The 14,548-nt window shown below is 34.7% G+C and overlaps 1 protein-coding gene and 1 long non-coding RNA gene across 2 annotated transcripts; one reads left to right on the top strand and one right to left on the bottom strand.

The window, feature by feature from the left end:
- Nucleotides 1-244: 244 nt before the first annotated feature.
- Nucleotides 245-4,323, top strand: LOC149490406 (uncharacterized). Its single transcript, XR_016316766.1, has 2 exons — nt 245-886; nt 1,401-4,323. It is a non-coding gene; the product is annotated as an uncharacterized LOC149490406 (long non-coding RNA).
- A 3,183-nt stretch (nt 4,324-7,506) lies between these two features.
- On the bottom strand, nt 7,507-10,890 carry LOC149490407 (uncharacterized). The gene has a single exon (XM_089703904.1). It carries the CDS (start codon nt 10,765-10,767, stop codon nt 7,957-7,959), a length of 2,811 nt encoding a protein of 936 aa, XP_089560030.1. The 5' UTR covers nt 10,768-10,890; the 3' UTR covers nt 7,507-7,956.
- Between the last annotated feature and the right edge of the window lie 3,658 nt (nt 10,891-14,548).

Raw genomic sequence — 14,548 nt, forward strand, 5'->3', positions numbered from 1 at the left:
AATACATGTAAGGAACAGGGCGAGTGTTTTCTGGCACTGTGCGGGCCCCTCAAGCCCTCCACCGGCCCGGCGCTAACCAAATCTACCCACCCCGACATTTTTAGCCACGGGCCTGCGGTTACACTTAAGTTTAGCCGGCTAAAGATAGAACAAACTAACATTAACACCTCGTCGAAAATAAACCTAAGTTTAGCCGGCTAATCTTAAGTTTATGTTCTCACCTACCTTTAGCCGTGACATAAATATTTTTCCATGATAGTTCATTGTTCTAGATGTAATTTTATGAACGATGGCGGCAGACATAAACAGGGTTCGTATTAGTTGCTTAGTTTAATTAAATTGTTAGAATCGCGCTATATTTTTTCATTAAACAAATATATACTATATATATATGTAATTGATAATAAAACTGACTTTGTATTGCAGTCTTACTCTATCACTGATATTATATGTGTTGTGTCCTTATATCTTCTCGTATGTAAAAAATATTTAGTAGGAGTTGATGTTCACATAGAAAATCACTGCACCATAATAAAAATACGTGTTTTTGTAAAATAGAAGAGAATTCTCTTACATTTGTTACACATACGCATCTGCATATCTACGTATTTATTATACGAGTTATCTAAATCTGTAGTGAAATATATTCCCCTAAGATCAATATTCACAATTACTCGACGCAAAACATAATTTTCACTTTATTCATATTAAATTCTTATAATGTCTAAATTGTAAGTGGTTTTATAGAGCGTAGTAATTTGTGCCTAATTTTGCGTTCAAGCACGGTTGTCAAAGTTGAAGCATATTCAAAATTATCATTTTGTTGGATTTCAGTCATAAAAAAATTGTAGTTGAGCTTTTTGTTGTATTTAGATTTTATACTATAGTAGAGCCATTTTAATAGGCAACATTTGACAGTTCAACAAAATTCAACAACGTAACCTAGTAACGACGACATAGAATAACATGATATTTCGTTTTGTTAGAACTGCACATTTGCTTAACTTTTTTCAATTACGATTACATATTTATAATAATAATGACCGATGCAACTAATTTTAGGATTTGATTTTACTGATAAACCATTCTAAACATAATAAACATTTTCTTATTTAAAGAACTGACGTCGCTACAATTTTGTGTCAATAAACCTTTTTTCTTTTTAAATACCAGAGACGTTACTCTAAAAATCGAAATCTGACATCTAGAATCGAATGCATTGATTACTTGGGAATAAAAATCATCATAAATTATTGACATGTGTTTCAAGTTCGATTGACAAATGTTTCAAGTCCGTATCGATTAATTCGCTTTAATCGATGTTTTTAAGCATGTTACCACCCTATGAAGATAAAATTGATAGACGTCAAATGTTGCCTATTAAATTGGCTCAACTATAGGTACATTTTGGTATATAAACGTTTATTAATTATATGCTTATTGTACTACTAGATTGAAAGATATTATAACTTATTTTGCATTTTCCAAAGAAATTCGCATTTTTCGTTTACTATGCTTGCTTTTAAATAGAAATAAAAAGTGATAACTTTAAAAACTTATATCTTTAAATCTTGTCTTATGAGGTATATATTAAATAAAATAATAAAATAGACTGTTAAATGTTCATAAAACCACCTATATAATGTTTAAATATGAATTTTCATTTTTTCTTAGTAACTACTAATATTCTTGTAAGTTTCTTCTCTGTGACGATGGGTATGGCTCAAATTAATTTCTTTGTACCTTTTTTTGGTTGTATTTTTTTGTAGTTTTAGTTTTAGTAGGGACTATCATGATAGGGATAATTTGGTTAATAAACATTATAAATTTAAATATTTCATGATTCATAAAAAAAAGAACAGTTTTTCATAGATAATGACTACAACACTAAAATATGATGATGAACATCATAATTATTATAAACCATTTTATTCAATTCTGGGTATATTTTTTTATAATATTGCACGCCTCATAAGCGAAGCGTTGAGGTGGGTACTACTGTCACTTCGCGCAAAACATCTGATTTTTCAAACTTAAAATGTCTTTATGTATCATACATTGCACTTGTAAGATAATACATACACACACATATTAAGAAAAAACACTATTTTTAACGTTCATGATATTTTTGATGTCATTTTTGTTATTTAAACTAGTTAAAAAACAGTTTAAAAAAGTTCTGTCTTGGACGTCCGTGTGTGTGCGGATCCTTTTTCTTGTTAACACGATAGCGACCGAAATGCTTTACTAATCGAGTCTTTTTTTTTCTCTTACGCTTGAGTATGCTCAGGAATAGAACCCTTTCATTTTTCAGGGTCTGATTCGATGTGGTTTAATTGTTATTAAATAAACAAAAATAATAATTAATAAATATTTATTAAAAAAAAATTATGAGGCGTGCACTTTTGGATTTTCCAAATTATTTATAAGTACTATCATGTTATACCTAAATCTATTAGTTACCAATATTATGTTTTTTTATTACATTCTTGTTCATAACTATAAGCCAATAATTGTTGAATGCTTGACTTTATAACTAAAATTTAACATTTCTTATGGATGAACGTGACAAAAACTTCAATTGTTAACGGCGTATAGTTTTATGAATAAGAATTAGTATTTATGTGAGTATTATAAGTAACTTTAGTTAATGTGGGATAAACACGATATTTTGACTTGTTTATATAACTAGCATTCGAATGATTGAGAAAAAATACAAAAAATTGCATTTATAAAAAAAATCATGTTTGTATTTTTTTTTGCAAAAATATGACTGTATAATCGAGTATTCTTCATGACACTATGATAATTCTAAAATTAATTTTAAAGTGCATTATTATTAGTAAAATAATAAGATTGATCATTGTTACTACTAAAACGAACGATCTCGTCGTGTATTTTATCGTTTATACTTAAATTAAAAAATATCTAACTTTTTAAACGATACATAAGTAAATATTTACATGTTTCGAGTTATATTATCTTATACATGTTTTAATCAAGGTTCAAATGTAGACCTAACTGGGAAGTCTCGTCGGGTGTTTTTTTCACGAAATGTTATTTATTTTAAAATAGATAAAGTAAAGGCAATCTAGTGTTTTGTCATTTACTTCAAAATGATCTCAATAATATCAATGTGATATAATATTAAAAGTAGGAAGGTGTAGGCTAAAGACGCTTCAGAAGCGGCATGTCGAAATGTGGCTAAGTAGCCATAATCATCACGATACTTGAATCATGCCATTTTACTTTGAAGTCTAACAAGTGTTCGTGATTTTGCCGTTTTTGAAGATAGAATGCAGTATTGGTAACCTTTCTACACCTTATTACTTTTAATATCATTGAATGAGACTTCCTGCGTTGGTTTAAACTTACCAATACCGACAACACGCTAGAGAATTATCAAATAATATTTATTACATTGTTCATATCAAAAAGTAAAATTAGAGAAATTCAATATCAATCAGATTAAAGTTTATACGAATTTATACGATAAATACAGCATCTGTTTAAATAAAGAAAAACATTAATTATACAACTTCTGTAATCGTTTTCAATTCGGCATATATCTCTCTGTTGTGGTCAGTGAATCAGTATGTTTCACTTGAATTAAATATAAAACCTAAAAGGATAAAACAACAATTAATTAAAATTATTAAGATCTTGTCCATTTTTGTTTATTCAACTATAAGAGGCGCTATATCAAATATCTTAATACTAGATTTCTGCCCGCGGCTTCGCTCGCATTTTCAAAGGAAAACCCGCATAGTTCCCGTTCCCGTGAGATTTCCGGGATAAAACCTATCCTATGTGTTAATCCAAGTTACCCTCTATATGTGTGCTAAATTTCATTGTAATCGGTTCAGTAGTTTTTACGTGAAAGAGTAACAAACATCCATACATCCATACAAACTTTCGCCTTTATAATAGTATCTTAATATCGTTACACCGCATACGCCTAGGTTACGTGAGACACACATGATTCACTGTATACGACTTAATAATGTTAATACTAAATATTCCATGAAAATTGTTACCAGATAAATGTAGAACCGTTATAAATCTATTTATCCCAAGCCCATTACAATCTGATCTCTCTATGATAAAAAGATTATACTGTTCTACGATATTACTATGGTTAAGTCTAAATTTTTTATTTATAAGTAAAATCAAACAAAATTTGTTAACTGATAAGTGCATGACGGATTCTATTTATTGTACAACTGTTCGCGTACATGTAAAGAATGCTTGGCGTGCTTAAAATCCCTACAGATGTGATACCATAATATTGATGATTAAATAAATAAAACGTTAATAATAAAATTATTATTTTATTTTCAACCCATAAAATAAATATTGCTTCAACATGTGAGTAATTTTTACAAACGAGAAAAAAATCGGTGACGAGGCGGGATTCGAAACCGCGTCTTTGCCGTCTATTCTTCAACAATCAACACATTCTCATTTACAAAGAATTGAATGCTATACAGGGTTACTTGTAAAACAACAGCAACGTCGCAGGACAAGATAGCTAACATCATAAGTAACAACATTTGTTCTACGACTTTTGGCATAACGCAATAAATTATTTTTAAATGATTTTTTAAACTTTTATTGTACTCTCCTTACATTTGTAAGTCTATGTTCTATTCATTATCGGATGGAAGACGCGACGCCCCCTTCCCCCTCTCGTTCGCTTTTTGTTTACGTAATTTTTGGGAGGCGTAGAGTTTATAATATTCAGACGGAAAATTAAATGAATATTTATTTTTGTATGAAAATAAAATCTAACAAATTATCAAAAGTCGTAGAACAAATGTTGTTACTTATGATGTTAGCTATCTTGTCCTGCGAGGTTGCCGGTGTTTTACAAGTAACCCTGTATAACTAAATATCAATGCTTCGGCCAGTATTACACATAACTGTATTTTGGTCATGGTTTTCTTGCGATGTTTTGTTGTTTGAATTTGGTTAAATTCAAGTAAAAAGGCAGAAGGTTTCCATAGACTACATAGGGGCGTAGCTTCCGCCTTATCAGCCGTATCAATTATATTTATATCGTTGTAGTCTGTTGCCTGTAGATACATAAATCTTTTCTACAAAAGATGTCACCGGCGTCTCCGAGGAAGTACCCTCCAATATCCTATTTTAAATATGGGGCTAAATGACAACAATTTACTATGTATAACACAAAAAAGAAAAATGTTGTGTGGTTTTATGAAACCACGGTAAAAGTGAAACTGTTCGAACGGTTCCGAACACTGCTAGTAGAAATGAACGTGAAAGTCATGCTAACTGTGATTTGCGCTACGCGGACGATGATAAGTCCCATGCCCCATGGAACTGAGAGCGGGCCTTCAGCAACTAGTTACAAATTCTAAATTGTAAGTTTAATAACATTACTAAGGATTTTCATTCAAGAAAACAAAATACCTTTCAGAAAATGAATCTTAAACCGTGAGTATGAGCGCTACAATATACCTAATACGCAATTAGTCAATTGATGTGGTTTATCGTTGTCTATATTGTGTTATCAATGTTGAATCTGTTATAATATGTAGCACGTATTATATAAAGAATGCCATTGACAAAAATAATGATGTCGTAAAAATATATTATACTAGCAATGCCCTGCGGTTTCACCCGCATAGATAGCGATATCGTTACAGTGAAAAGTCTACTATAGGTCGGACTATAGGTTTAATTTTTAATCACATGAAAATCACCTTTACCCCGTCCCGCACTACGGCCTTTTTTTTTTTTGGTTTTAGTGGGGAAATCTTTCATAGATACTCAGTTATAATAATGTACTCTGTGATAGATACCCACGGCCTCCGGGGGAGGGGCCGTGGGTTATGTCGGATTCCTACCGACCAAAACCCCACTGTGTTCCGTCAAGACGCATATTGGTAGAATTCCTCCGTGACCCCCGCACTACGGCCTGCTCGAACAGTGTACCTACTATTTTCTGTAGATTGACACTTTTAAAAATTCGTTATATCTTTTGAATGGAATATTCAACTCTTTTCATTTAAAAAGTATTTTGCTGGTATTGAAACAGTCTATAATAAAACATCATTTAATGGGATAAGGATTAATATATGTGTATGGATAACATGGTTTGATTACTGTCGGCACTTCTATTTACTTTGAAAACGTAAAAAAGTTGTTGTAGTAACATAACTACTGAAGATGGACATATGGTATCGCGGACTTTCTTGTAGATATTGATCCATTCTATAATACCGTAGAACATTTTTTTGTTCTATCTTCAATAGATTCCGCAGCGCACGCGATGACAGAAGTTTTATTGAGGATTTTTTTACACCTTGGGTTACATTATTGCATTTTTGGTAAGGATCTCTAATTTTTTTGAAAATGCAATATAGCCTATGTTGCTCAGTAAAGATGCAGCTTTCTAATGGTGAAAGAATTTTTGAAATCGGTCCAGTAGTTTATGCGTGAAAACCATACATACATACATACATACATACATACATACTTACAAACTTTTCCTCTTTATAATATTAGTATAGATGTAATCGCAACATACGCGACGATACCCCACGCGTGCCCTAAATACATCAAGAGCTAAATGAACGCGATAATTAACTTGCGACGCGCCAATGGGTCATTTCCCACAATCCTATGGCGCGTCGCAACCATGTCAAAACCACCGTTGACCCCAAAACATATCCCTCACCTGTACGACCCAGGTGCGTCCGCGCAATTAATATACTCTAATAATAGAAACTAAAATTTATTTGTTTTATTATCTCTATCGCGCTTAGACTTCGACATTTTTACCCGGCCATCTTAGATTTATAGTTTCCGCTCGCGCGAAAATTCGTGTAGAAAACGATGCTATTTAATGAACAAATTTTATCTTAATTGCAATTTCCAATATAGATTGGATAACATATTTGATGGGGTGTTTAATTGTGTGAACAGATACGTTCCCCGCCGTTATCTTTTGTTTTATTGGACAATTATTTCCTGTGAGAATATATTGGCCAATATAATTTTAAACTTTAACGAATTGAGATAAGAAATAATGTGACTAGGAATTTTTTTAATAGAATCATTGATTACATTCTCAAGACTCAGACTTAAAACTTATTTCACTATGTAATCTTTTACAAGCATTATTAAATAGTCCTTTTTAAAACTTGGTAACACCGACTCCGATTGTCGCTTTTACCTAGAAGAATCGCCAAAAAACTGGATTAAGTACTATTTCATTACTACAAACATTACAAGTAATAAAACAGAATTTAAATTCATTGGCTGTCCTTCAATTAAATTGGGGATTATAGATATTCCATCCATTTTTGTTATCAAGATAGGTATTCGTTTATTTTGTAATACATATTCAAGCTTTTAATCAAAGTAGATTTAACAAATGAACAACATAAAAATTAGTCACATGACGAGGAATTTTGTTATAATAGAGAGTTTTACCAACAAATAAAACTTACCTATTATTTTTTCTTCAATATCCGGAATCCATCTTGAGTCAAGCACCCCCTCTTTGTGCCTTGAGTCAGCGTTTCCCCTACCTCTCCGCTGGTGGCGCCCTCTGTCGTACGGTTTTGGTACTACTTACAAGGCGCCTGAGCACCGGGTGAAGTCTCGTCATTATGGCACTCATGATGCACCAGGTAGACATTACCTGGATTCCGGATATTGAAGAAAAAATAATAGGTAAGTTTTATTTGTTGGTAAAACTCTCTATTATTTGTTTCGTATCAATATCCGGAATCCATCTTGAGTGATTTGTTTGTTATCACCTGGTGCGCAAGCTATGTATTATGCACATAGCTTGTAATAGACGCTATAATGTGTACATGTAATAAAATAATAAACATTGAATGTTTAATAAACTATTTATTCTTACTAATCAACATACAATGTGAATGTACAATCTTTAATTTTATGTACTTAATATTATTAATTTTAAACAGGATCAAAATAATTAGACAATGATACCGATTCATTACAATTAGACCTATTATATTCAATCAATTCTTTTTGGTAATAATTTTGGAAAGTATGTATTGCCTTCCAATTACCTGTTTCAAGAATTTTATTTATTGAAAAATTTTCTATCCAATTTAAAGAGGCTACAGCAGATCTTACAGAACCTGGAGAAGCCTCTATACCAGCCTCTTTCAAAAGGGATTTTATCCAGCCGCCAATCACAGTTCTAGATGCAGGCTTAGATTCACCTCTAGCTGTGATGAAAAGATGATTAATGTTATTTCGACGCTGTACTGTTACTTTCAACAACTGTCTTATCCAAAAAATCAAGTTTAAGTTCTTAATAGGGTGTTCTCTAAGCCTCCACCCAGACTGCCTATGATTAATACTATCAGTCTTAGAACCAAAAGCTGGCCAGAATACAATTGAATTATTTTCATCCACTAAACTGTCACTGTCAATGCGAAGTAAAGTAAGGTCATGAACTCTACGACCAGAGGCTAGTAATAATAAAGTAGATGTAAGTCTAGAAACCTGATAAATATTATTTTCATCTATACTATGTGAAGAAATATAATCTAGCAACTTTTTTGGATTCCAAATAGGCGGTTTTACAGGTTTATTTCGAGCAACAGATATAGCTTTAAGCATGTGCTTTATGAAAAAATTTGATGACATGTTAATATTAGTAGAAACACTAGTAAATGTTGAAATAACTGATTTGTGTACTAATATAGTTCTATATGCAAGTCCAACATCGCAATGTAAATGTGCCAGGTATCGCGCCACCTGATCGGCACTCGGACATTTAAAATTAATAAAATTTGACTCACACCATTTCTTCCATCTAACCCATGCTGATTTGTAAGTATTCAATGTTGAGCTTCGCCAACTGGACATTAAAAGTTCTTGTTCCTGATTCGTCCAACCTGCTAATATTTCTTGCCACCCGACATCAACCAGGCTTCCAATTGCAGGTCTTGTACTTGTGGTGGGTGCACACCCGTTGTCGTGTCGATTAACACCTGTGCTAGATCTGGAATGAGATAAGGATGATCCAGCGCTCTCCGCTGTACATCTGCCCGCCAAAACGCTTTGTGCCATTTGGGGGCAATCAGAATGTACCTCCCCGTAGCTTCGTTCAGGTGATGTAGGACTGTCGGGATGAGATTTGGCGGGGGAAACAACCACCCTAGACTGTAATTCCACTGGTGACAAAAGGCGTTGTGATGCTGCGCCATGGGGTCTTGCAAGTCCACTGTCACATAGTTTGGGATCACATGAGCTGACGTTGAGGCAAAGAGATCTATTACTGGAGTTCCCCACCTTCGAAATATCTTCATCGTGGCAGGTGGTAGCAGATGCCATTCGGGACAAGGTTTCTGACGAGACAGAGCGTCCACTTCGGCGTTGTACCTGCCCGGAAAGTATTGCGCTTGAAGATGAATGTTGAGCCCGTCCAAAATCGCCAGAAGCTGTCGAGTTAAATTTAGGAGCTTTTTTGATTTTGTCCCACCTTCCTTGTTTATGTATGCCACGACTGTTCGATTGTCCGTTTGCAGAAGAATATGAGCATCTGCTAACTGGTTCTGTTCCTGCAAAATCGCTGCATATACCGCGAACATCTCTTTTTGATTGGCATGCCACGCTAATTGGCGCACTGTCCAGTGACCGAATATGTTTTTGCCTCCTAGACAAGCCCCCCAACCGATATCCGAGGCATCTGTCGTTAAAAGATGAGTTATTGCAGGTAGATGAATTGGCGAGCTCGTCCCGATTGCGTCCTTCCACCATACCAGGTCCTCTATCACTCTTTTCGGGATTTGAATCTTGCGATAAGGATGGTTCATTGGCAACTGTCGACTGTAACATTGCAGTGAACGACAGTGAAGTCGTCCCCTTGGAACGACGAATGCGGCGAAGTTGAGTCTCCCCATTAAGGATTGATATTGCTTTAGGGACCAACTGCCTGTTTCGATCTGTTTTTGAAGTGCTTTGCGTAGCGTTAGGCACTTCGGCACCGACAGGGACTTTGCGTTGAGCGTTGTGTCCCAGGTAATGCCGAGAAACTCGAGGCATTGGGTCGGTACCAACACAGATTTTTCGAAATTTATGTTCAAGCCCAATAGCGACATGATTTTGATTGTTTGAGCTATGTCGTCTGCCAGCTGGTGCATGGACTGACTCGCTAGAAGATAATCGTCCAAATAGACTACGCACCTGATGCCTTTGCTCCTGAGAAACTCTGCCACCCAATTGGTCAACGTGGCAAACGTTCTTGGTGCCGAGGAGAGACCGAAGGGCAGGCACGTCATCTGCAGCAATTGGTGCCGACTTGGATCCTGGTGATAATTGAGTCTTAAGAACCTGCGATGGCGTTGACAGATAGGCACGTGAAAGTAAGCTTGGCTCAAATCCAGTTTCACCATCCAATCGGAATCCTGCAAAAAGGCTGGCACACGAAAATGGCTGAATAATTGAAATGGCTTTGTTTTGATGAAGAAATTCAACCGTTTCAAATTGAAAATTGGACGGTGGCTGCCGTCGGGTTTCGGTATCAAAAAGAAAGTCGAAAGGTAACTTGGAGTTGTCTCTGCTAGTTCTAATATTCCCGATTTCAACATGTCTTTTATTTGTAAGGTCATGTCTGGAGACGTCTGTGTTCGATATTTTTCCATTATAATCGAATTTGGAAATATCAACGGCGGTTTTTGGATAAAGGGAATACATACTCCACTTAGTAGTTTGCAAATTTGTTTTGGTGCACCGAAATTGCTCCAGACACATTGAAATTGTTTGAGACAGCCGCCGTAAAATAATTGATAGTCATTCGCGATTTTTGTTTTTAAACGAAGGCCGCGATCCTTTTTCTTTTTGTTTATAACTAACCGATTTGTTTCTATTTGCGTATTTTTGTTGCCTAGATGTGCGCTTACCCTTTTTTGATGATGATGACGAGTTGTGTCGAAAAAAATGTTCATTCGATTGTGAGCTTGTTGACGGTTTAGATTGATTGTGCTGATTACGAATGAAATTATCTTTTATGTGAGGCCCTGATCGAGGTAATGCTATTAATTTTTCGGCCCCCCCAATTTTTTGGAGATAGTTTTGCACTGACTCGTCATTAAATAACGTTGACGCACTTGGAGGTATTTTAAATAAAACGTCACGGTGAAATTCCTCCGGAATTTGTTTAAGCAACGACTCGCGGCGTAAAGTAATACAGTCTGCCCGTCTTCCGCAAACTATTTGTAATAAATCGTCAGTAACTTTATTGTATGCCGATTCTTTAGAAAATAACGATTCTATCTTATTAAACATTGAGTTTGGCGTTAACGACTCTTTTTCTTGACTAGCCCAATCTACTAATGATTGCAACGTTTTTTGTAATTCATCTTTCTGGCATAGTATAGCATTAGTTAAAGCTGCAAATGACCGCTCGATTAAATAAGAACGAGGGTCCTCCCGCAGCATACCCGATTCATACCGTTTTAAAGAATCGTTTACACTCAATTCCACAAAACCGGGTGTTGTCAAATACTTCTTTTGTACATCAACAAAACGAATAGCGTACCAATCATCGCGGTTAAATCGTTGTAAATTGTGCAATTTGTTTAGATAAATTTCACTTGATTGCGAATAAATCGGATCTTTGACGGTAGTTTTTAATTCGGATAAATTTAATTGAGATGTAGACGCGCCTTCCGTACTTAGGGTAGGTGGGCGTAAATTTAAATCGCTATTCAAATGAAGCACATTTTCAACGTTCTGATTAGTAGGAAGACCGTTGGCAAACGCGGCATTTTTGGTAATTAAATCCGTTAGATATGCAACTTGGTACGATAGCATGTTTAAGTGTTCAAAACTCACGGTTTGTTCTTCTTTACCCGCCTTTTTAAACCTTTTTCGGTGCACACGTGTATGCTGCAAATCACTGTCACTGCTCGAAGAGACGCTTTCACAATCCGAACTCGGTGGAGAAGACTGGCGACGCTTCCCAGAACCCGATTCTTTATTAACCGGTTCCTCATTGTGCTCGTAGTCCTGATTCTCCATAATTATCAAAAACGGAGAGGTTGCACTTTACACTTGATAGTTTTAAATTTTAATTTTAAACGTTTAAACTAATTAAATAAAAACGTAAAGTACACTTCTAGCTGACTTGTGCACGGCACAAAGAACGACGCTATAATGACGAGACTTCACCCGGTGCTCAGGCGCCTTGTAAGTAGTACCAAAACCGTACGACAGAGGGCGCCACCAGCGGAGAGGTAGGGGAAACGCTGACTCAAGGCACAAAGAGGGGGTGCTTGACTCAAGATGGATTCCGGATATTGATACGAAACAAATAATAACGAAAACCTTGACCCATAAAAGAGTTTTGAATTTTATTAGGCCGAAAATGTGGCATACTAATTATTAGATATATCTTTACCACGAGTAAGTTCTATTCATGCGTATCATCTACAGTTGAATATAAATGGCGGTTTATGTATATAAATAGAATACATACTACTAAATATAATGTATTGTGACGCAACTTTAAGAATGCGATAGATTGTCCCAGAAGTAACTATCACTAACAGCATGGGCAGCAGAACTGAACATGAGTGCAACATTGATTTTTGTATCCAGTGTTATCCCTAAAAATATAGTTAATTGCACCGGAAATAAGCACCGTTTAAGATAATATTATTTTTACTTTTGCCGAACAAATTCTAAGCAGTTTTGTTAGTATTCAGCTTGATAATTTAGCTGTAAACTACTTCGAAACTTGTTGCAGTGTGGGTAGGTACTATAATTATATAGTACATAGGTACTAAGTTTAGATTTGTATATTATCAATTTACCTAAAAAATTAAGGAAGTAGCTATCATCAGCAAGTAATAAAATTTTCCAAGTCTGATTGTCTTAGATAAGTTCGGTTTCCTTAAGATTTATGTTTTCAGGAAAAAATTGTACTAGTTCCTTAACTATCATTTTCCTAGAACTTATGTGTAAAAAAGTTAAAAGTAGTTTTAAACATTTTTCCCCACGAAGTTATTTTCTTCAATGTTTATTGTTATAATATCCGATCTTACACTAACATCTTCGTTCTTGAAAATATGCTATCGTGGTCCACTGTAAAAAGTCACTAGCTAAACTGTGAAAAATGAATAAACATACATTTGCACTTACAATTTGCACGGGCATCCATCTGACCTACAACCTACACAATTCTTAATCGCTGTACTTTATATGTATACTATATTACCTATTTGGAATATAAGTACCAAAGATAATATATAGTAAATACGTAAATAGCGGCAATAAGTTAAAGTTATCGGTGCTGTCATCGGTCAGGCGCATGCAAATCACCGCTACATGCGGGTTGCCCGCGTCATTTGCCCACCGCAAGCGTAGCTGGGGATCATCAGCCGTACAGCGTACTAGTCTGTATAATTATTTTTATTTATTCTTGATAAATTTGTTTTATTTGTATCTAGCAATGGTTGAAGGATATATAGGAAAAAAATATTTTGATATACATATATGTATGTATATATTATTTGAATTCCTATTAATAGATGTTTTGGTATGATGTAGGTACCTATCAAAAAAGTGTTTGCAAGACAGTTTTGCTTTTCCCTCTATCCTAATGACCCTTAATCCAGCTCGATCATTACCATACTAGGATTACTAGAAATCTTCCAGTTATGAAGTGGAGAATCTTTGCTTGTATAGGAAGCTTCAAAGCTATGAAACGGATTTAGTAATACCTAATGAAATCGATAAAAAATTTAGGATATGTTTTATTGCAGAAATGAAGAGAGTAACTAGTCTATAACAGCTTGGCCGAACACAACTCAAACAAATAGTTCAAATGATAATTTAAATCAAGCGTTTATAACATCAATTACTGTTTAATTGACCTATAAATTGCAGTGTAAGTGGATTGTACATCCAATTACAAATTAGGAGTTGGGTATAAGAATTATTACAAAGAAAAATACAACTTTATATTGTAAAATTAATAAGTAATTCAGTACATTATATAACAAGGTATTTTCAGCTCAACTTCCCCTATATCAAAGCAAAGTTCATTGTCAATAGTAAGGTCGATGTCGCGGTGGAGTGATACGGGCCCATGCTAACTTTACAGCAGTTTTATGTCTTTTCCATTTAATTGTCGCCACATCATGGTACTAAGTACTAACAAGATAAAAAAAATATAAATATAAATTTTAGCGTGAATAATACAATCCGTGAGGGTACCACAATGAACCCTATCAAGCGAAAAATGATTAGTGTTATACGTTGACGTATGGGAGGCTCACGGTGGCTTCACTGACCATAGAGTTACAATGCAGAAGACTCGCAAATTTATTATTTTATTAAAAGTTTTATGAGGATAAAACTAGAGAATCACGTAGCAATAAGACTGAAGGGCCAATGTGTCTGTTCAGAATTCCGAATCAGTATATAAATATTTTGGGACTCGATTCTTCGAATATGCAGCTCTAATCTCCATTATTATGAAATTCAGGAGCTATATTAATGAAAAAACAAAATTAGTTTATTAACACTT

This window comes from Colias philodice, chromosome 2, assembly GCF_061535455.1.
Source record: "Colias philodice isolate Cphi_HAF_F1 chromosome 2, ilColPhil1 Martin Lab GWU primary, whole genome shotgun sequence".
In the NCBI taxonomy this organism is placed as follows: Eukaryota; Metazoa; Arthropoda; class Insecta; order Lepidoptera; family Pieridae; genus Colias; species Colias philodice.